The sequence below is a fragment of the Dama dama genome, chromosome 9 (genome assembly GCF_033118175.1).
Source record: "Dama dama isolate Ldn47 chromosome 9, ASM3311817v1, whole genome shotgun sequence".
NCBI lineage: Eukaryota > Metazoa > Chordata > Mammalia > Artiodactyla > Cervidae > Dama > Dama dama.
In genome coordinates, this window is record NC_083689.1 from 82,404,211 (window position 1) to 82,427,210 (window position 23,000).

The 23,000-nt window shown below is 40.4% G+C and overlaps 1 protein-coding gene across 2 annotated transcripts in view; it reads left to right on the plus strand.

The window, feature by feature from the left end:
- Positions 1 to 2,534: 2,534 nt before the first annotated feature.
- The window catches only part of RASGRF2 (Ras protein specific guanine nucleotide releasing factor 2), a 256,768-nt gene continuing 236,302 nt past the window's right edge, over positions 2,535 to 23,000 (plus strand). For both annotated transcript variants that reach the window (XM_061151929.1, XM_061151930.1), the window contains exon 1: positions 2,535 to 2,855. In XM_061151929.1, coding sequence (XP_061007912.1) covers positions 2,568 to 2,855 — 288 coding nt within the window. In that variant the 5' untranslated portion in view covers positions 2,535 to 2,567. The remainder of the gene's footprint in view (positions 2,856 to 23,000) is intronic.

The window sequence follows — 23,000 nt, forward strand, 5'->3', positions numbered from 1 at the left end:
CCAGAGGCTGAGAAGAATTCTTCACGTGGTTCAAATCAAAAGGAACTTTGAGCAGCTAAGATAAATAAGCACTGAAATTAGCCTAAATACCAAAGACACTGCTTTTTTGGGGGGAAAAAGTTTCACATCTAAAAAAACACAAGTGGTTAGAAGTTCTAAATACTCATTGCAAAATTGTTTTTGTACTGAATTCACACCCTTAATGGTTTCCGCTCAAAAATGGAGCTCATCAACTCTACCCCTGTCATCTCGCTTATGGGGTCTGGATCAGAGAAAGAAATGAAAAGCCTCCTGAGGTAATTGCCATCTCCTCTGCCTCTCAAATCTGCCTCAAAACCTTGTCCACATTTACTTACTGTCTCTCTACTGGTATCTCCTCTGAAGAACAATGCAATATCCCACCTGAGTTAAACCCAAATTAGCCAAGCACTGGCCTTTAGATATTTAAAAATATGTAGAGAGAAATGACCACAGTTCTCATACTGAAATTTCAAATGGTAACTTCCCTGTTATATAGTTTTTAATAGTGATTTTTTTTTTTTTAGCTAAAATGGAAAGAACGCTCAGCTGCTCAGTGAGGCAGAGTTAAAATATTCTGCAAAAACAGCACTTAGAGCAGAACCCCTGGGCTACCAATTAATGAACACACAACTAGTAGTACCAGACACAGGTGTGCTATGGCAGATTCATGGCCCAGAAAAGGACTTTGCCATTATTATCTTATCTTTAACAATAAACACTTTATAGCAAACCATTTTTATGATAAGTGACGAAGGAGACTAAAATATGTATATAGCAGAATCAAACACAGGTACTCCCTGAAGTGTTCACTAGCTTTCTCTCGCAGCTTTCTCTGCTGGGCCCATTACTTCTATTCCACTTATATTGTTTAGTAGGGGTCTTGGCTTTCTGGCTGAACCTGTGAGATTTGTTAATCAAATGAATCCCAGTCCCAGCAACGGTTATCTAATGATCCTATGACAGCATGGTCTCTCCGGATAAATTCTGCCAGGGGCCCCAAGTCTCCCTGTTGGGGTGTTTTTTCCTGGTTGAAAAATCTATGCTTAAAATTTAGTCTTTTGTCTCAATCCTGAGAAATAACGATCACTGACAGGGAACCCATAATATCCCATACCTTTCTGGGAACAGGAGATCTTACCTCGATTTTTAAATACAGTGTAAGTACAGGCAGAAAAGTCAAGGTTGCCTGCTATGCAAAACCATCTTGTGACCCCACCCACTGCGGTGGAAACACAGCGGTGGATGAGTGTGAGTATGTGGGTTTGGCTGGTGAGTGTGTTGTATGTGTCAGTGGGTTTGTGAAAGTGCATACATTTGCATGAATGTGTACTTGTATGTTTCTGAGTGCTTGGGTATGAATATGCTATTTGTGTATATTTTTGAGTAAATGTGTGCAGTTGTGTGTGTATTCATATGTGTCTGTATATGATCACATTCTGTGTGAGGGTATGACCATGAATGTGTGAGTATAAATGTATTGTGTATGGATGTCTATTTGTGTATGAATGTGTGTATGCGTGTAAAAGTGTGCATGTGTCTATTGTGTGGGTGAGTTTGGTTGAGTGTGTGGATGACTGTATGATTTGTGTGTGTAAATGTGTGTGTTTGGGTGAACATGTCAGTGTGTGAGTGTGTAAGTTGCATATATGTGTATTTGTAAGTGGGGTTGTATTTTTGTGTGTAGGAATGCACGTTGTGGGTGTTATTTGTATATGTGTGTCATTTTTTGTGTGTTCAAGTATTGCGTTGTGTGTGTTTGTGCGAATTGTCTTGAAGCATGTGGGTCTGTGATTGTGTATTTGTGTGTTCTCGTTTGTGGGAGTGTGAGTGTGTAGTTGTGCAAACGCGAGTGTTTGTGTTGGGACTGTGCGCACCACGGGAATGTGGGTTGTCTGTGTGTGAGTATGTATGCTTGGTTTGCGTGTGTGTGTGTGTGCGCGCGCGATGGAGCGCGCGTGTGAGCCGCTGTGAGCGGTCGCCGCGCGCCTCCACCTCCGCGCGAACCGCCCCTTCGCGGCGGGAGCAGAGGCTGCGGCCGGGCGGGCGAGGGAGGGACGCGCGCCGCGGTGAGCGGCTTGCGCCGCCGTCACCGCCGCCGCGCCGACTCTGCCCTTTAAATCGGTCTCCAAGCCGATTACAGCTGATCTCCCACGTGACGTTTTACCTTCTGTCTCCCGGAGCGAGTGGCCCGAGGACAGTCCTTCTCAGCCCGCCGCGGGGCTCGGGCTCCTGCAACTTTGAGCGGAGCGGCGGCCGGCCGGGCGCCCTCGCGGGCCCCTCTCTCCACAAGGACGTCGGGGCGCCGGGGGCTTCGCTCGGCCCGAGGCGGGGCGGGGCGGGCGGTCTGGGCAGACAACGTGTCCCGGCCGCAGCCCGCCGTCCCTCGGACCCGCGCGGCGCCGCGCCCGGGAGGCGGACGGCGAGCCCGGTGCGCCGCGTCAGGCAGCCGGGCGCCCCCCACGTCGTCCGGAGCCGGGCGGGCGCGCCCTCGGAGGAGCCGGCGGGAGATGGCCGCGAGGCAGGGCTGAGCTCCCCGCGCCCTCACCATGCAGAAGAGCGTGCGCTACAACGAGGGGCACGCCCTGTACCTGGCTTTCCTGGCCCGCAAGGAGGGCACCAAGCGCGGCTTCCTGAGCAAGAAGGCAGCCGAGGCGAGCCGCTGGCACGAAAAGTGGTTCGCCCTCTACCAGAATGTGCTCTTCTACTTTGAGGGCGAGCAGAGCTGCCGCCCGGCGGGCATGTACCTCCTGGAGGGCTGCAGCTGCGAGCGGGCACTCGCGCCGCCCAGGGCCGGGGCCGGGCCGGGCGGCGCCCGGGACACGCTGGACAAGCAGGTACCACGCGCCGTGCCCTCCCGGTCCCCCTGCCTGCGGCCGCGGCGATTCCCAACTCTCCTAACCCCGGAGGTGGAGGGCCCGACCTAACGCAAGGCCCTCGCTCCGAGGTCCCCCTGCAGCGTCCGTGGCAGGACCGCTCCACGCGTCTCCCCATCTCCATCCCTTCTTGTCCTCCATCCTTTATCTCTTCATCTCCGTTGGTGTAGCGGCTCGGCTTTATTATTATTTTTTTTTTTTCCCGCGTCCCGAAAGCGGTCGGGTCCTTTCAGCTTCTTTGCTCACCTCCCATGGCCTCTCTACACCTTGTTCGGAAGGATTTAGTGTGGTTACGCGTGTTGACACCTGTTGGATTTCGATTAGCAAAACGGAACTAACTTATTTGGGAAAGTTTGGTTTCTCCTTTACCCGGCTGGTGCGTGCAGGTTTCTTTGCCTGAGATGTTTGATCGCTGGCTGAGAATGGAACACACCGGGCTCCCGGGACGGACAGGCACTTTCTGTTGGTCACTTTCAATCTGTCTTTGTGGTTTCTATCAGTTTACTTTGCTAACATTTGGCCTGCTGGGTCTAATTATGAAGGTAAATGTGTATCCGTTTCCCTCAGGATTAATATTTAGTAGCCACATTCCTGCTACATGTAAACATGCGGGCATTTAAAAAGAACGCTTCTGTGTACTTTTCAATGAATGCTTTGAAAATGAATGTGATCTTTTTATTCTGGGTCGTAATTTTATTAGTTTTGCTATGTTTTGCACTCACGGAGGGAAAAAAAATGCCTGCAAATTTAGTAACTCCCGCACCCCATTCCTGCGAATGCGAAATTTGTATTTTTTCAATCACCATTTGTTATTAAAGTTAAAGCAGACTAATTTTATGCTCCCAAATCTTCTCACTTCGCTTCTAGATGTCCACCTGGAAAAAAAGACTGATGGTCTTTGTTGTTGCATAAACATATTTAGCAGGTTAATTTTCCGTTCAAGTCAGACCAAACAGTTTCTACTGCAAACCCCGAGGGCGGCTGTGGGAGGCGCTAGCGATGGAAAGATGAGTAAGATGCCTGCATAACCCCTGGAGGCTCGTAAAACAATGTGTAAAGTTAAGAGGAGTTAAAACTAGATGGAACAGAAGTTTGATTTTTCTTTTCTCACTTTGGTTTCACTGTAAATCATTCAGGTTTAACTGATTAAGCGTGGTATAACACACACCTGAAAAACTTAAAGTATACCCCCTTTGGTTTTTGAGGGCATGTTGAGGGTCTTTGAAAAACTGATTTCCAATTTTGTAGATGTAGGTACTGGAAATATAAGTTAAAATTTCAAGTTAGATGTTTTAGAAATTAAATTGAGAGCCAGAGGAGGGGTTTTGAATAAATATGTAGAGTTTTTTTTCAGGATTTTTTTTTTTTTTTTTTAGTGTTTCTGTTGGTGAGATTTTTCTTAAAGGCATGTGTTCCAAGGCCCATAGGAGCAAAGACCAATAGATTTAAGACGTGTTATTATGTCTAAACTAAAATAGGATACTTTAGATTATTCTGAAGATACATCATTGACTTAATTACAAAGTATTTTTCTCTCTTTGTATGTATGCTAATATCAGGAGATAGCCACTTTAGAAAAAGTAAACTGGGAGTGGGGAGTTTTTACCTGTTGCACGGAAACATGGCTTCCTGTCCTGTTAACATATGAAAACCAAGATTTTTCTACTTGGAGAATAACCAGACTCTTATCTTTAGGACGGTTTTCTTTGAAGCATACTTTATAAAGAACTAATCTCTATAAATAGTTTGACTCTCATGCTACTTCCTAATGGAAGTCCAAAATAGGTCTCCTTACAAAAAATTTTTTTTCTCTGTCATACAAGCCATGAATATTTCTCACTCGTTTCTACATCTCCATGAGGTTAGAAATTAGAACCTGTGGTGATTGTAATAAAACTGAGATAGAGAATACAGCATTCAAAATGGATTAGGAGTTGGATTGGGAAATCTGTTAGTTTGTCTTGTGTTAGACATCCTTTATGACTTAGGTTGGCTGAGCACGCTGATATTTTTTCTGTAGTACTATCTGGCTATGTTTGAAGAATGAAGAAGAAACTGTGAAGATGAGAAGCAAGCAGAAACAGTTTACCTTAAATCTACAGTTTATTTAGTTGGTCCTCTTTCAGTTAATTTTTGTTGCTAACACACTAATGCGAAGAGCCTGACTCTTTGGAAAAGACCCTGATGCTGGGAAAGATTGAGGGCAAGGGAAGGGGATGACAGAGGATGAGATGGTTGGATGGCCTCATTGATCCAGTGAACACGAGTTTGAGCAAACTCGGGGAGATAGTGAAGGACAGGGAAGCCTGGTGTGCTGCAGTCCTTGGGGTCACAAAGATCCGGACTCGACTTAGCGGCTGAACGACAACAGTGTGCTTTACCTCTGACAACTAGACATGGTGCATCTGTGAAGCTGGTGAGGTAGGGGGAAGTTGAGAGGGGCTGAGCAGAGATCCTGTCAAGGTCTGCTTCTCCGAGTATGCTTCTGGAACTTTCCTCGTAAACGTTCCTAGCAACCCCATAAACATACTTGAAGGTTAGGGCTTGAAACAGGTCTTAAGGAGACAGAATAGGTTTCCTCCACCATTTCTGTGTGACTTCTTTCAGGCAAATCTCTTAACATCTCACTAACATTTTTTCTGTTAATGAAATCTGTTTTTTTAACATGTAAATATTAAGAGTTTGGCTAAGATGATTTCTAAGTTGCGTTCCAATTAGGACATCCCCTGCTTCTAGGATTTTAACAGATAGTGTGAGCTTTTTGCTATGTACAAGGATGTGAAAGACAATTTCACAAGATTTAAAGGTTACCAGCCTCTGTAATAAATACTGCCTCTGAGCAGCTGAGGCCAAGCAGGTGATTGAAGTGGAGAGGTTCAGAACTGTAGAAACATCATTGCTTGAGACAAAGACGTCCTTACCATTCACATTGAGTGAATATAGTGATGACAGTGACAGTTGATGTGATTCTCGCTATAAAATGCCTCTAATCATTCTTGCCAGTTTAAATTCTACTTCTTCAAATTATTTAAAATTCTAATTAGCTGTGATAAGTTATGAGAAGAGAACACTCATTGGTTTGTTTCTTCTTAATACTCATTCAAAGTGCTTTGGTTGACAAAAGAAAATTAAAGTTTTTTCCTTCCCTCTCTCCTTCCTTCTTTTCCTCTGTCCCTTCCTCCCTCCCACTTCTTTCCTTTATTTCACCATTTTATCTTAAACTGTTTCCAGTTAAGAAGAAAAAAGAAAAGTGATTTTCACTTTCCAAATGTGCATAGGTTGAAGGAATATTTGCATTGCTCTATTTTTCTCAGTAGTGTCCCAGGATTTCACTTTAATTGGTCCTCGGGAGTTGCATGGCTCTTATCAACCTTCTATAGTAGCTATTTCTTAGTGATAGTTGCGGTGATATAGTCAAAATGCTCTCAGTTACAGAAAATTTTAAGTGGTGCTCCTTTTCTCGAAAATATGTGTATTGGTAGCACTTCTTTCTGAAAGAGCTCCATTTATGGAAAATGACAAACTTACCTTTCATTCCAGGTAAAGGTGTTCAAGGGGGAAAGGAATTTGCATTTAGTAGGAACCTTCTATGTGCTAAACTCAGTGTTCCCTTCTATTGGCTAACCTAGTTGGAACCTCACTTCAGCTCTCGGAAATTGGCAATGTTCTTTCATGTTTACCTATGATAAGACTGAGGCTTTAAGAGTCTCAGGGAGATGACCAAAGTCTAAGTCTAGGTATGAAGACTGAATAGTCTCTGAAGAGTGTTTTATTAAGGAGACTATTTAAATACACTAAGCTTCAAGAAATTTCAGATCTGGGTGAAATGGGGGTTGGAGTTGTAATAAGTGAATCACTGTTTAATTTTTTCCTCTTAAAACTGTTTAAAGGAGCAGTTTCCATTTTGAAAAATTCAGTTGCAGACCATTCCATTTTCAAAGAAAAATGGGCTTTATGTTTAAACACTTGTATGGGGTATTCATTTACTTCAGCAGGGAATCTAAAAATACTTACTCTGGGGTGAAAGTATACACATCCCAGTTAGTCTGATCTGTTTAAGTGGTTGTATCCGTCTTGCCTGCTTGCAGGAGTGGCATACAGGAACAAAGTCATCTTCACTCTTACTCTCCTGATAATGTTGAGTGTTCTGTTCAGCCTGACTTCAGCTGTTTCAGAGGCAGGGGAGAGAATATATCCTTAGTTCTGGAGATTTACAGTAATAGATACTAGTCATATTTGTGCTGAATGAAACATGTTTTAATTTTTAAGGGATTAAAGGTTATGTGATTTCCCCTGTCACCTCATTTCTAGCCAGTCATTTTAGCCTTCCTAACTTGACCACAAGCAGAGGATTTTAATCGTTTTATCGAATTAGGCAGAGCTGCCTGCAAGCCCTGAAATATTTGTGGAGGTTGGGGAGTGTGGATGATCAGTTTTTGTTCCAGCTCACATTAATTGAAATATAATAACTAACTCAGTATTTTCTTTTCAACCTTTGCTTATTGAACACAAATACAGGGCAAATGGAATAAAAATATTTGTTAAACCTTGTAAAATGTTTTAAAGTATAATTTAGGAAAGAAGTGATTTATCACTTGAACTTTGTAATCATTCTCCCAATTAAGATTTGGACGAAGAAAAATAATCTATGGATTAGAAAAATACAGTTTTAATTTTGACTGCACTAAAGCTTACTGTTTATATTATTGTACTTATCGTTAAGACTTCAGCGTAGAAAAATCCATCTTTGATGGGACAGATGTACATAAAAGTGAATTTTTATTGTGACAAGTATTTTTCCGTGGGTTTTAATAAGTGAGTACTAAATACACTACTAAATGGTGGAAAATATTTGTAGTGTAATAACAGTTTTTTTCCCTTCTTTTAGGATTGAAAAAGCAGGATTATTTTTTTTTTTCATTGAATGATAAGTCCTAAAGCATGTATGATAACCAAAAGCTTCCGGCTTAGCCGGCAAATATTAGTAGTTTGTTGTAATAGTAGTTGTTGATATTGGTGTTTGTTTAATGCAGATTATACTTTTTAGTTGACCATATTTTTGTCCATATTTCTCAATAAATATGCATGATACAGTCAATATAATTTTAATTTTGTAGAGTAGAAAAAGTAGTGAAATAAGCCATATTGACAAACAATATGGATTTACTCAGGTCTGAGGTCCTGATTTTACAATTTGAAAGTAGTTTTATGTTTTTATGCCTTGTTTATTTGTCCTATAAGAAAGGGATATGGGGGTATATTTGTGTATGCATATTGTGTATATGTTTATTGAGTTTATCTTCCATCATTAAAAATTAAGCACTTTTTGTGCATTTATATAGTTTATCTTCCATCATTAAACATCAGACACTTTTTATAGTTATATCGAGCTTCCCAGGTGGTGCTAGTGGTAAAGAAACTACCACCAATGCAGAAGACATAGGAGACACAGGTTCGATCCCTGGAGAAGGGAATAAAAACCCATTCCAGTATTCTTGCCTGAAGAATCCTATGGATAGAGACTGGCGGGCTGTAGTTCATGGAGTTGCAAAGAATTGGATACAGCTGAAGCAACTTAGCATTCAATTACATATCTTGGAGTTTGCAGGTTTTTATTTGTATCATTAAGACATGTATTTCAAGACACGAGTTGTAAATACAATCTGTGTACAATTGGGGTGATTTATTTTTCAGGACTAATGATTTTGTTAAGTTACATCACAGTATAAATTTCTCTCTGAAATTAGTTTACCTTAAGACTATGTATATTAAAATATTAGTTAATATTGAAACAAAACTAGCAATGATATTTGTTAGGTTTCAGTATAGCACTATGGTAAATGTTTGTTTATAATATTTGGCCATTATTCTAAAAATTGACCATTATTCCAGAATTATTCAATGCAGTTCAGTTGGTATAATTTTCAAATATTAGCTGATCATAAAGTTATAAATACATTATTTTGGCTCTACCAAAAGGTATAAAATATTTTACCATTTTTTCCCAAGGAATTAAAATATGATGATACATATATTTTGGGAGGAAAACAGCAGCAAGTTTTCCTTGATAAAACATTTGTATCAGAAAGTGGAACAAAGATGCAGCAAGCACATGTTCTCACAACTTTTCCTTTTTACTAGCACTTGAAAAACTTACTATTCACAAGAAATGAACATCCAAATCATTTTTCTTAAAAACTTCTCATAGTGAATGCAGAATGCTTCAAATATACTTTTAGGGAGAGGGCAGAAAAAAGTTTCAGTTTATCTGTGTTTATTTAAGTAATAATTCTTTTTTATTGAACTATAAAGAAAGAAATGAGAAAGTTGGGGAGGCTTATGTAAGTCATAGCATTAATGAAATGAGTTAATGAAAGCTAGAAATAAGTTAATGAAAACTAGAATTCTCATAACATTTGAGAAGATACAAGTAAAACTACTTTAAGAAAAACTATACTTAAAAATAAAAGTTATTGATTTCCTTAGTGCAGCGGTCCCCAACCGTTTTGACACCAGAGACAAGTTTCGTGGAAGAGTTTTCCGTGGACAGGGGATAGGGAGATGGTTTCGAGATGATTCAAGCACACTACATTTATTGTGCACTCTATTTCTGTTATTAAATCAGCTCCACCCCAGGTCATCAAACATTAGATCCTGGAGTTTGGGAACCCCTGCTTCAGTGCCTTATTTTTTTTTTTTTTTGATGGAGGCTAAAATTTCTTTTGTTAGCTCCTCCCATACTTATGCTGTGAACTGGCTGAGACTGATGATGTTGGGGTCAGCAGGGGTCTGAGGGACCCTGGTTACTGATAATTTGCATTCTTTCTTTTCAGTTTCCCAAAATGTTTTATTTTGTCATTTTCTGATTTAATGTAGACAATGCCTGATTCATTTCCTGAACTGTATTTATGAGCTCATGCCATTTGTGTGACTAATGTAAACAGGAGGGTTAGTGCCGTCAAATAGAGGGACGATTGGAAAGCTAGGAGGCTTCTGGGGTTAGAAATATGGGAATGGGGAGGAAGTAGCCTGGTCTCAGGTTCACTGCAGAGGATCATACCTCATTGCAGAAGTCATAACAAGATAATGTTATGATGCATAGGTAGAGGTGACCGCTCATATCTGATATGGATTTGCTTTCAACTTGAAGAATGTCACTTTCCAGGTCAGATAGTAGTATTGTGTATGGTTTGGTTCAGAAGTTAAACTGTGGGGGTTTCAGTCTCCACACAGATGCTTACTGGATCTGTGATGAGTAATTTCTCTTTCTTATCCCTGTCTGGGATGGGGATCATGGTAGTAGCTGCATCATCCGGTTGTTGAAAGACTCATAGGCAATCAGTCCATGCCCCAGCACACACATAGCACATTTGTCAGCTGGCGTTTGTGTTACTCTCTTTCTAATATAATTCTTTTTAAATTTGCTTCTTGTTGCTTTAATTACTAGGGTTGCTTAGGCAGGTTTTTCCTTTCTTCCTCTTTAAAAAATACTTTTAATTTAACACAGACAAAATAGAATGTTTTAGGGAATACCAATATACTTATTGTCCAGCTTCAGTGATATTCAGCTTTCTGCTTTCTTGTTATGTTTTTTTTTCCCCCACACATGCTTATGTCGTTGTTGTTGTTTGACTCTTTTAAAGCAAGTCCCAAACATCATGTTAAATAAGGAGGCTTTTCCTTTTTGGCACAGCCCTTGTTTGGTGCTGAAGATTGTAGTAGGGGTAGCTCTGAAAGGAACGATCCTGGAAAGAGTTTGTAATGTGTTTCTGATTTAGTGTGTGTTGTTGTAATTGTCATCATCTTTTTGTTCCTTGATATCATTATAAAGGAGAAAACCTGAGACAGTAGTTTTGAAGATATAAAGGTAGTAGAAATATGTTTTTTTTTTTTTTTGATCTTTGCAAAGCACTTGCTTTATGTTCTTTTTTTTTTTTATTTTTTTATTTTTTCAGTGGGTTTTGTCATACATTGACATGAATCAGCAATAGATTTACACGTATTCCCCATCCCGATCCCCCCTCCCACCTCCCTCTCCACCCGATTCCTCTGGGTCTTCCCAGTGCACCAGGCCCGAGCACTTGTCTCATGCATCCCACCTGGGCTGGTGATCTGTTTCACCATAGATAGTATACATGCTGTTCTTTCGCAACATCCCACCCTCACCTTCTCCCACAGAGTTCAAAAGTCTGTTCTGTATTTCTGTGTCTCTTTTTCTGTTTTGCATATAGGGTTATCGTTACCATCTTTCTAAATTCCATATATATGTGTTAGTATGCTGTAATGTTCTTTATCTTTCTGGCTTACTTCACTCTGTATAATGGACTCCAGTTTCATCCATCTCATTAGAACTGGTTCAAATGAATTCTTTTTAACGGCTGAGTAATGAGGTACCATTACACGCCAGTCAGGATGGCTGCTATCCAAAAGTCTACAAGCAATAAATGCTGGAGAGGGTGTGGAGAAAAGGGAACCCTCTTACACTGTTGGTGGGAATGCAAACTAGTACAGCCACTATGGAGAACAGTGTGGAGATTTCTTAAAAAACTGGAAATAGAACTGCCATATGACCCAGCAATCCCACTTCTGGGCATACACACCGGGGAAACTAGATCTGAAAGAGACACGTGCACCCCAATGTTCATCGCAGCACTGTTTATAATAGCCAGGACATGGAAGCAACCTAGATGCCCATCAGCAGATGAATGGATAAGGAAGCTGTGGTACATATACACCATGGAAATATGTTTTAAATAAGGCCTGGCTTGTTAAATCCTAAAGAAAAGAAGTCTGAAATCAGTTGTTTAACCATGACCATGGTGTAAAAAGCATTTTCATGATTTGACCGCATTGTAGCGGAAATTGGACTTCCCTGGTGTCTCAGACAGTAAAGAATCCACTTGCAAACGTGGGAGACCTGGGTTCGATCCCTGGGTTGGGAAGATACCCTGGGGGAGGGCATGGCAACCCACTCCAGTGTTCTTGCCTGGAGAATCCCCATGGACAGAGGTACCTGGAGGGTTACAGTCCATGGGGTCCAAAGAGTCAGACATGACTGAGCGACTAAGCACAGCACACACAGAGGAAATTAAATTATTGGTGGTTTTCCTACTGAGGGATTCTTATCTTTTTTGAAATCTACTTACCAAACTCTTCCAGCAGCTGAAAGAGTCTTGTTTAGAGTTAAGAGTGAGTGCTTTCTCTTCTGATGCCATTAATACTTCTCATCTCTCAGTATTTTGCGTAGCTTTGCAACAATTAGGACATTATCCATAAACCAGTGTCTCATCCATCTTTGACAATCAGCTCTGAGACCCAGCAGTAGTAAATGCTATTTTAAGGCAGTTACTGAGGTTTAATTAGCCAGGTGTATAGTTTGCTTTTTCTAGTGCTGCTAAGTTTTTCCAGGGTTTGTTGGTTTCCGTCACATGATTATTTGCTTTAGGCAAGGGAGCAACATGAACTCAAGTTGTCTTGAATAATGGGGACCTCTGTGTGTGGTAGGGGGATAGTGGGAATATAAATAAAATAAATAAATAAATAATAAAATAAAATTAAAAATAAATAAATAAAAGGGCAAGTATTGCTCTATCTTTATTGTGACCAGCTATGATTTGGGCTTCCCTTGTGGCTCAAGGGTAAAGAGTCTACCTGCAATGCAGGAGACACCGGTTCAATCTCAGGGTCAGGGAGATCCTCTGGAGAAGAAAATGGCAACCCACTCTAGTATCCTTGCCTGGAAAATCCCGCAGACAGAGGAGTTGGGCAGGCTACAGTCCATGGGGTCGCAGAGTCGGACACGACTTAGTGACTGAAGCGCTACAGCTGAGCTTTGGACACTGGTGCTGGCTGACAGCTTCTGCAGTGTGTTTATGCCTCTTTGGTTCCTCGTGGCTTCTGCTTTCTCATCATTTCTGTTGCCCTTAACTGTATGCTGCCGTGCCTCTCGTGGTCCTGACTCAGCGTGGTGTGGCCCTTCTCTCTGCTTTTACTGCTTTAGTTCTCACTGCGACATCTCTTACTCACTCAGGGTATTCAGGCTCATCTTTTTGTGAGAGGGAATCTCATCGGCTCAGCTCGCATTTGGAGACTAAACAAGACTACTGGACTCTGACCAGTCCATGGGCTGGCTGTCAGTCAGCAGGAGCTGTGGATAAGGGAGTTTCATGAAAAGTTTGGTGGATGTCAGAGACATTATTATTGACGTGTCTAGTGTATTCATCAAGCTAGTAAATATTTTCAGTAACTAATATTTATGCATTGTAAGCTACCTTCTCTTCCTTCAGTAGCAATTTTACATTCTCATCTTATCAATAAGATCCTTCCAATAAAACAGTTTCTGTCCTCTGGTCCTGACTGGCCTCCTGTGTTGCTAAGGATTCATGTTCATAACTTCTCTTTACTTTTTAATACTTTACTAGTAAACATTATTTGAATGTTGTTCTTTTAACAGTAAATTACAATATAAACCTGTTTCCAGGGCATATATGTATAGAAAAGTGCCAGATCACAAGTGCGCTGCTTCCTGAATGATAGCAGAGTGAATATATTTTTGTAAGCAGCGCCCAGATCAAGTCATTGACATGTTCAGCCCTCCGGAAACTAACCTTTCTGTTCCTCTTAAGTGCTCTTACCCATGGATAGCCACCATCCTTGCTTCTAGCATCATGGATTCCTTTTGCCTGTTTTTGAACTTCATCATAGACACATGCAGTAAGTACTCTTCTGTGTCAGGCTGCTTTCCCTCAACTTCATATCTGTGAGTTTTCGATGAAACTTCAGATGCTGTGGTTCATTCCTTTTCATTTCTTTGTAGTATTCCATTGGATGAGTATACAATGGTTTCTTGGTCTATTCTTTGTCTACTGTTGGTGAAACATTTGGATTGTTTCCAGATTGATGCTATTACAAATAATATGGCTATGGAAATTCTTGTACAGATATTTTTTGTGTGTTCATGTATACATTTCTGTTCAGTATGTGCCCTTAACTTTTTGGTTCACAGGACTTACTTATATTCAACTTCAATAATTACTGCTAAACAGTGTTCTTTTTCTTTTTTTTTAAATGTGTTTTTTTGATGATTTTTTTCCATTTATTTTTATTAGTTGGAGGCTAATTACAATATTGTAGTGGTTTTTGCCATAAATTGACATGAATCAGCCATGGATTTACATGTGTTCCCCATCCCGATCCCCACTCCCGCCTCCCTCTCCATCCCATCCCTCTGGGTCTTCCCAGTGCACCAGCCCTGAGCACTTGTCTCATGCATCCAACCTGGGTTGGTGATCTGTTTCACCCTTGATAGTATACTTGTTTCAATGCTGTTCTCTCTGAACATCCCACTCTCGCCTTCTCCCACAGAGTCTAAAAGTCTGTTCTGTACATCTGTGTCTCTTTTTCTGTTCTGTATATAGGGTTATCGTTACCATCTTTTAAAATTCCATATATATGCATTAGTATACTGTATTGGTCTTTATCTTTCTGGCTTACTTCACTCTGTATAATGGGCTCCAGTTTCATCCATCTCATTAGAACTGATTCAAATGAATTCTTTTTAATGGCTGAGTAATATTCCATGGTGTATATGTACCATAGCTTCCTTATCCATTCGTCTGCTGATGGGCATCTAGGTTGCTTCCATGTCCTGGAAGCACAGGACATTTATAAACACAGGACATATTATAAACAGTGCTGCGATGAACATTGGGATACATATGTCTCTTTCAGATCTGGTTTCCTCGGTGTGTATGCCCAGGAGTGGGATTGCTGGGTCATATGGCAGTTCTATTTCCAGTTTAAAGAATCTCCACGCTGTTCTCCATAGTGGCTGTATTAGTTTGCATTCCCACCAACAGTGTAAGAGGGTTCCCTTTTCTCCACACCCTCCCCAGCATTTATTGCTTGTAGACTTTTGGATAGCAGCCATTCTGACTGGCGTGTAATGGTACCTCGTTGAGGTTTTGATTTGCATTTCTCTGATAATGAGTGATGTTGAGCATCTTTTCATGTTAAACAGTGTTCTGAAATAGTTATATCAATTTGTGTTCCTGCTAGCAATGTATAAGAATTACAATTGCTCTGCATCCTTGCTAATAGTTGGTATTATCAATCTTTTTAGTTTTAAGCCTTCTAGTAGACATGTAGTAGTAGCTCATGTTTTTTTTCATTTTTATTTCTCTGATATTTAACTTGAACATTTTTCCAAGTATTTCTTGGCCATTTGAACATTCTGTTTTTAAGTGCTTGTTCAATCTTTTGCCCATTTTTCGGTTGAGTTGTCTTATCTTGTCGATCTGTGCATGCAGGCTAAGTCACTTCAGTGGTGTCAGACTCTTTGCAACCCTATGGACTGTAGCCCTCCAGGCTCCTCTGTCCAGGGGATTCTCCAGGCAAGAATATTGGAGTGGGTTGTCATGCCCTTCTCCAGGAGATCTTCCCGACCTAGGGATTGAACCCTTGTCTCTTACATCTCCTGCACTGCAGGTGGGTTCTTTACCAATAGCCCCACCTGACAAGCCCTTATTGATCTGTAGGAGTTTTTAAATGTTAAGTTAAACTATATGAATTGCCATTTTTGAATGTCAAAATAATTGACTATCATCTTGTTCATTCTAGTATGTATGGAGACACGAGTCCTTTGTCAGTTATATGTATTGGAAATATTTTCTCTACTCTGGTTTGCCTTTCTACTTTCTTAAAGGTGTCATCTGATGATAAGTTTAAAATTTTATTGTAGTATAAACTCTCTGTATTTTTCTTTGTGGCATTTGTCTGCCCATGAAATGAGTGCAGATGGGGACAGCATCTGGAGGTTCTTTGTGTGGAAGGTGCAGGAGCTGGGATCTCCCTTGTTGCTCTGTGGTCAAAGGTGCAGGAGCTGGGATCTCCCTTGTTGCTCTGTGGTCAAAGCAATCAAGTGGATCACAGATGCAGCACTAGGTAAAACAGAATGCGCTTGCAGCAGCTTCAGATCGCCACACCAGGATGTTTTCCCCTTTGAGAAAAGCTCCAGGGGCAATGTACAGGACAAAAATACCTTAATGTTCTTTCCTCCCTCTTACCTCCTGGGGCCTTGAGGTGTTCCCTCCGTACATGGTAGGTTGTTGTTCTTCCTCTAGAGATGCAATACATGTGTATGCACCAAAGACTTGTACAAGAATTTTGACAGCAGTGTTATTCACAGAAGAGGGTGTTCTGTTCCAGTACTTCTAACTTCACTTTGTTTTCAGTCATCCCCAGTTCACACCTACCTTTTGTCTCAAAGGGTCAGGTGCAAGAGGGACAAAGTACTTTTATTAACTTAACCAGAGCTAAGCTTGAATTCCTGACAGCTACCTTTCAACTATACTGCCACCTGCAAGAGGTATCATCCAGGCTGGCCTGGGGGGTGCTGTTAGTGAAAGAAAAACACATCATGCCCAACACTGGTCAAGACTGAATCCTCAGTTTTCAAAATACATCTATGTAATGCTCTGTAATCCTTCCCCCTTTGTCCTGATCCTTACCCAGGAAATGATGAAGAATGAGCCCTTTCTTGGAATACCTATATTCACTAATCAAACTGCCTTACTGAAATATATGGACCGGGAGGGAATGAGGGAGAAAGAGGTGGACAGTCAGTCCATTGTGGAGTGCACAGATTAGTTTCAAGGGCCGCAGTGGGGTGACGGGAAACTGCTAACCAGTAACCGGAAAGAGTACCAGCAGTGGTGAGGCAGCACCACGAGCCCGAGAGGGCTTCGAATGTCTGGTGTAGGCAATCTGCCGAGAGTGGGAGGGGGTAACGCCCCTGATGACGTGGCCTCTCCCACTGTGAGACAAATGGGTCAGCTTTGGACAGGAGTCACCAGCCTGCCCTGCAGCCGTAGCCCTCTGCATTGGAAACAGCCAGCCTCCATCAGTGGCTCGGTTCCAGTTGGTCCACAGCCCCTCCTGGGGGCACCTGCATGCCTGATCCAGAGAGTTCAGTCGGCAGACAGTTCAGTCAGTGCCCCCCCATTCATGTTTCCAAAGAAGGATCTTTGACTCTTACAGTCTGTAGTTTTCCAAGTGATAGACCAGATGGCTGTGCCATTGCCAACAGCTGCAAAGTTTGAGCCCTGCCCTCTGGCTGGAGCAACTCCATCTGCTTTTTCCTCTGCGTAGCTGACACCGAGACTGATCAGCCACAGCTCGCCGGTGGATATCGTTGGGTTTCAGCTTAGCCAAACCATCAGTGAATCAGGCCCAGATGGCTAGGGGATTTCTGTGAATCAAGGATCCTGTTGAGTCAGTGGGTCTGCCTCAGGTAGCTGAGCAGATAAAGTTTCCTACACAGAGAGAGAGAGGCTGCTCTTCAAAATGTAATACACAGCTGCTGCTAGGGCCACACCAGCTACATTCTTAAATATACCTTTTCCATTGAACAAACAAGATTTGAGCCCTGCCTACCTTGTCAGTTCTTGAGTCTGAGTTAACTCATCCAAAAATGGGTATTTCAGACTGGAGAGTTACAAGTCCTCTATGGGTCCGTTTCAACAAGGACTCAGCTGTAAACTGCTGGTCACCTGCAAGCCTTGTAATTTTGTTTGGATGCTGGACATTGTTTATGAAAAACCCAAAGAGATGTTTTCAGGTTCTGCGTGACATTATTTTCCTTCAGAGAGGATTTACTTTTGGTTTCTTGCTGGCATTAACATGGGATAGTTTATACTAATCCATTCTGAGGATGAGCTGGTGAAAGTTGGGTTTCAGGTTTGTGAGAGCAGAGTTTCCACTTTGTCCTGATTTCTAAAGTGTAGCCTTTCCAAGATCTTATCAGGAATTCTGAGTGTTTACATAACCCCCTCCTCCTTGGTCTCTTCACAGCCCCATGGGACTGCCAAAAACTCAGAGCTGATTTCCAGCCTCTTAGCTGCTGCTTTCTGCCTGGCCTCTTAGCCTCTTGGCTCTGTACTACTTAGAAATTGGCAAATTCATTGAGAGGAACAACTTCAAAGACTGTTAGACTCACTAGTTTACTTCCCTTCTCTAAGGTCTTTACTTCTTAGGTCCTGGCTATCTTGTTAGCTCAGGGATGCTTACAAATGGATGTGTGTGTGTGTGTGTGTGTGTGTGTGTGTGTGTGTGTGTGTTGTGTCCAGCTTTTCTAAGTGTTCATAGTGTGTGCGTGTTAGAGTGGTTGGGGAGGGCCTATAACAAGTTACCTGGCTGTTACCACTTAGAAATGGGTTTTTAATAGTGAATCTAAAAATTAGTCAAACTCCTTTCAAAATAGTGGAAGAATTATCTAGTTTTCTTTTTCTAGAAATGTATCTGTTAATTACTTGTAGTTCAGTAATAATGAAATACTAAGAAGTCAAATCACAACTAGTCCTATTTTATCAATTTAATTCTGAACATCTTTGAATATGTGTATTCTGAGATGTAACTATTTCATCATCTGGAAAATGGGCATGATTCCTACTTTGTAAAGAAAGTGGCAGTATTAAATTGAGATAAAAGTTTATAAGACCCTTTTCACATAGTGACACTTTTTATATTCTTTAAATTCAAGAATGTCCCTTTAAATTCTTCACAGTTACATTTTTTTCATCTAAGTGAGGGCCATTTAAACACTAGGTCAGTTGAGAGTTTGCTTACTGTAGGTGTGTGTTCTGTTCATTTTATGGTCCATTTTGAGAACCAGATAGCTCTCTGCCCAGTTCGTTGGCATCTTTTTGAGCCCAGGGTTTTTAAGGTCTATGGAAAATATTTAGTGGATGACAGATTCCTCAAGAAATAGTTGGAAGATTATTTTTTACTAAGTGCAGGAGAATATTACCTAAATAGTTTAGTGAGAAATTTTTGTCATTTAGATGCTTTCTGTTATATAGATCCTTCTAATGGTGATACTTATTAAATATATTAAAATGATATTAATAGGTAGTTTTTCAGAAGAAAAATATAGCTAAATTAATATTTGCACTTTAAAGGTTCAGCCTTTTATAGAGGGTATTTAAAATGTATACTAAAAAATAAATCCATAGCTTACTCATTTTTCTCCTTTTTGGTACAAATTGCCATGTTGGCAGAATATTTTTTTTTTTTTTATTATTGCTTTTTCTTAGTTGTCCTGACTTTTAAAAAAATCTTTATTGGAGATTTATCAATACAATGTAGTGTTAGTTTTAGGTGTATAGCAAAATGAATCATACACACACACACACTTATTGTTGTTTAGTCACTAAGTTGTGTCCAACTCTATGACCCCATGGGCTGTAGCCTGCCAGGCTTCTCTGTCCATGGGATTTCCCAGGCAAGAATACTGTAGTGAGTAGCTATTTCCTTCTCCAGGGGATCTTCCTGACCCAGAGATTGAACCTGAGTCTCTTTCTTGGTAGGCAGATCCTTTAACACTGTGCCACCTGGAAAGCCTATATATATATGTCTCCTATAAATATATATATACACCCTATATACCCTATATTTATATATATCCCTAGTAACTCAGCTGATAAAAAATTCATCTGCAATGCAGGAGACCCCCATTCGATTCCTGGGTCGGGAAGATCCCCTGGAGAAGGGTTTGGCTACCCGCTCCAGTATTCTTGGGCTTCCCTGATGGCTCAGATGATAAAGAATCTCCCTGCAATGTAGGAGACCCGGATTCGACCCTGAGTTGGGAAGATCCCCTGGAGGGAGGGCATGGCAGCCCTCTCCAGTATTCTTGCCTGGAGACTCCCCATGGACAGAGGAACCTGGCAGGCTACAGTCCATGGGGTCGCAAAGAGTCAGACACCACTGAGCGACTAAGCAAGCAAGCAAGTATATATCCGTATGTACATATAATTGAATATAGTATATTCTTTTTGAAATTCTTTTCCTATAAAGGTTAGTACAGAATTTTGAGTAGAATTCCCAGTGCTATGCACCAAGCCCTTGTTTAGTTGTCTGCTTTATATATAGTAGTGTGTATATGTTAATCCCAATCTCCTAATTTAACAGAACTTTTTATTTATAAAAATAATGTTATGAAGGAATTGGAAACTGCTTAGTCTAATTGGGCAAGCAGTGAGTTCTAACTGAAAACCAGGGCAAATAAGCCTAAAGATCTAATGTATAGGCATGGTGGCCATACTTGGCCTCTCCTGGTGGCTCAGATAGTAAAGAATCTGCTTGTGATGCAGGAGACCCAGGTTCAATCCCTGGGTCAGGAAGATAAGGGAACTGCAGCCCACTCCAGTATTGTATCAAAACTGAAAATATGCTAAGAGAATAGATATCAGATGCACTTATTGAACAAAATGCTAACTTTGTGAGGAGATGATACGTTAACTAGCTTGACTGTAGTAATTATTTCACCAAGTTTACCAAATCATCATGATGTACACCTTAAATATATATATAATTTTTATTTTAAAATAAATAAATCTATTCATTAAAAAAGCAATGTTTCTGGGGATCCAAAGGATATCTTGGTTACTATACAATACAGTATTGTATACTTGAAATTAATTACCAGAGTAGATCTAAAATGTTCTCACCACACACACACACAGGTACACAAGGTTACCATGTAAAGTGATGGATTTGTTAGCTGACCTTATCATGGTAATTATTTCACAACATATAGTATATCAAATCATCACGTACACTTTAAACTTACACAGTGTTATTTGTCAGTTGTATCTCAATGAAACTGGGGAAAGAAATCAGTGAATGGATATCAATAGTATCTATTTTCTGATTCCATGAATTATATATAGAAGTGATTGGTTGTTCTTGCAACACTGTAGCCCAAGTGGATACCAGTCAAAAAGCCTGCATTCTTATCCCAGCTCTTTGAGAGAAAATTAAGGCACTATCTATTTTCTTGAACATTTGGTCAGGGATGAAAAACAGAGCTTGTTTGTCTGTAAATAATTGAGTGTAAAGGATTGATATTTGTGATCTTGAAACGGTCTTGGTATCTCAGACACTGCCCATGAACCCAAATAGACCTTACCTTAACTACTGTCTAGTCTTCTATTTTTATGTAGTTGCAATAGAAATTCAAACTATTATTATTATTTAAAAATTAAATAATGATATATAATTCTATTTAACTTTCAAAATATATTCACATATTTTAACCATTTGATTTCTTAATAACTCTGTATTACTTGTGTTTCCTTTGCAAGTTCTAACTTTTTAGGCACATGGTTAAACTTATTAATGAATTATAAAATTCATTCTCTCAAAAAGGAATAATGTTTTTTTGTGTATAATTTGAAGTCAGAGAACTTTAAGAAAATTAATATTTCCTGAAATCCTATTCCTCAGAAAAAACCATATATTGAATTGTTGGAGGATTTTGTTCAGTAGTTTTTTTCATGGGTATGAATATAATAAACAGACATTTTTAAAGTAAAGCATAATCAATATCATATTTTCTATGTAGAGTTTTGGATCTTGATTTTTTAATTGAACATTATATTGTGAGCATTTTGTTTAGCTATCTTTGAAAACACTATTTTAAATTACCATACAACATTCTTGCTATCACACAGATGTGCAGTAAACATTCTGCTGTCTGATGGTTAGATTGTTTTAATGTTATAAAGCTGTGCTTTGGTATAGTAAGTAATGCTGCAGTGAACATCAGGACGACATTTGTGAAAAAATTGTCAGGGCAGGTGGAGGCACATTCAGTTAAATTAATAAACAAAAAAGCAGGAAGTGATAGTCAGCTTTTAGCTATGACCATAAGGGTATTTCCCTCAACTTCTCCACCTTAATTAAAAGCTGTTTTCTCTAATAAATGCCCCACTTTCATTTCAAGGTAGTATTGTAACTGGTTGAAAACCCAACAGGAAATGTAAATGCCTGGGATGGAGGTACAATCTCACCTGTGAGTAAAATACAGAAACAAACGTGGCCCAATACAGTAGTCTAATTTGGGGAAATAAAACTATAGACCTGTGAATGCATTTTGGCGGGATTTACTCTTCTTAGGAGGTGTTTGTTTTGATTAGTTAGAGTGCCTAGGACCATGATAAATGAACTCTGCTTGAATGAATAAAGTAGAAATGCCTAAAATCACCACATTCCATCGATTTTAAGCATACTTGGATTGTAACGTTTTACATTTTGTGAAATTAGAATGTGTTTTCAATCAGTGTGCACATTTGGTTGATGTGATAATACTTTTCCTATATACCTTTACTAATTTAGGTGCATTTAATGATACCATGGGCTTCCCAGGTGACTCAATGGTAAGGAATCCACCTGCCGATGCAGGAGACACAGGAGATGCAGGTTTGATCCCTGGGTCAGGAAGATCCCCTGGAGAAGGAAATGGCAACCCTCTCCAGTATTCTTGCCTGAAAAATTCCATGGACAGAGGAGCCTGGCAGGCTACAGTGCATGGAGTCCGAAAGAGTTGGACCTGACAGTATGCACACACTTAATGATACCATTGATAGACACAGAGTGGGAGTTTTCAGACTAAGATACTTGACAGTTGTGTTTGCAGAGCTATTTGCTCTGTGTATTTGAACCTAGAGGTGTATAAATTTCTTTATTATATCATAGACTTCCCTGGTGGCTCAGATGATAAAGAATCCACCTGCAATGCGGGATACCTGGGCTCGATCCCTGGTTTGGGAAGATCCCCTGGAGGAGAGCCTGTATAACCACTCTAGTATTCTTGCCTGGAGAATCACCATGGACAGAGGTGCCTGGTGGCCTACAGTCACGGGAAAGTCAGACGTGACTGAGCGACTAAGCACAGCACATATTGTATCATAAGCAGTGGGCTTTTGACCTTTTGATAATAATTGAATATAAGGATGGGGAATGTCCTGACCACGTGAGAAAGAAGAAAATTCAGTGCTTGGTTTTTAAGATGTTTACTCTCCTCTTATCGTGGTTGTTATCTCTTCCTGCAGCCCCTTTAAATCACATGATCTTTGGTCACTAAAATTCAAGATGTTGCTTCTCCATAAAACATTATCAACTTTTTTGGCAGTGGGTCTTTATTTTTCAAATTCTTCCATCGTGGTTAAAGAATGGCAAATTTGACTGATCATTCTAGCCTGTCCTTAAATTGAATTGTCTTAACCTTTTGTGATTTAAAGAAACCAGACCAAAACAATTAAACCC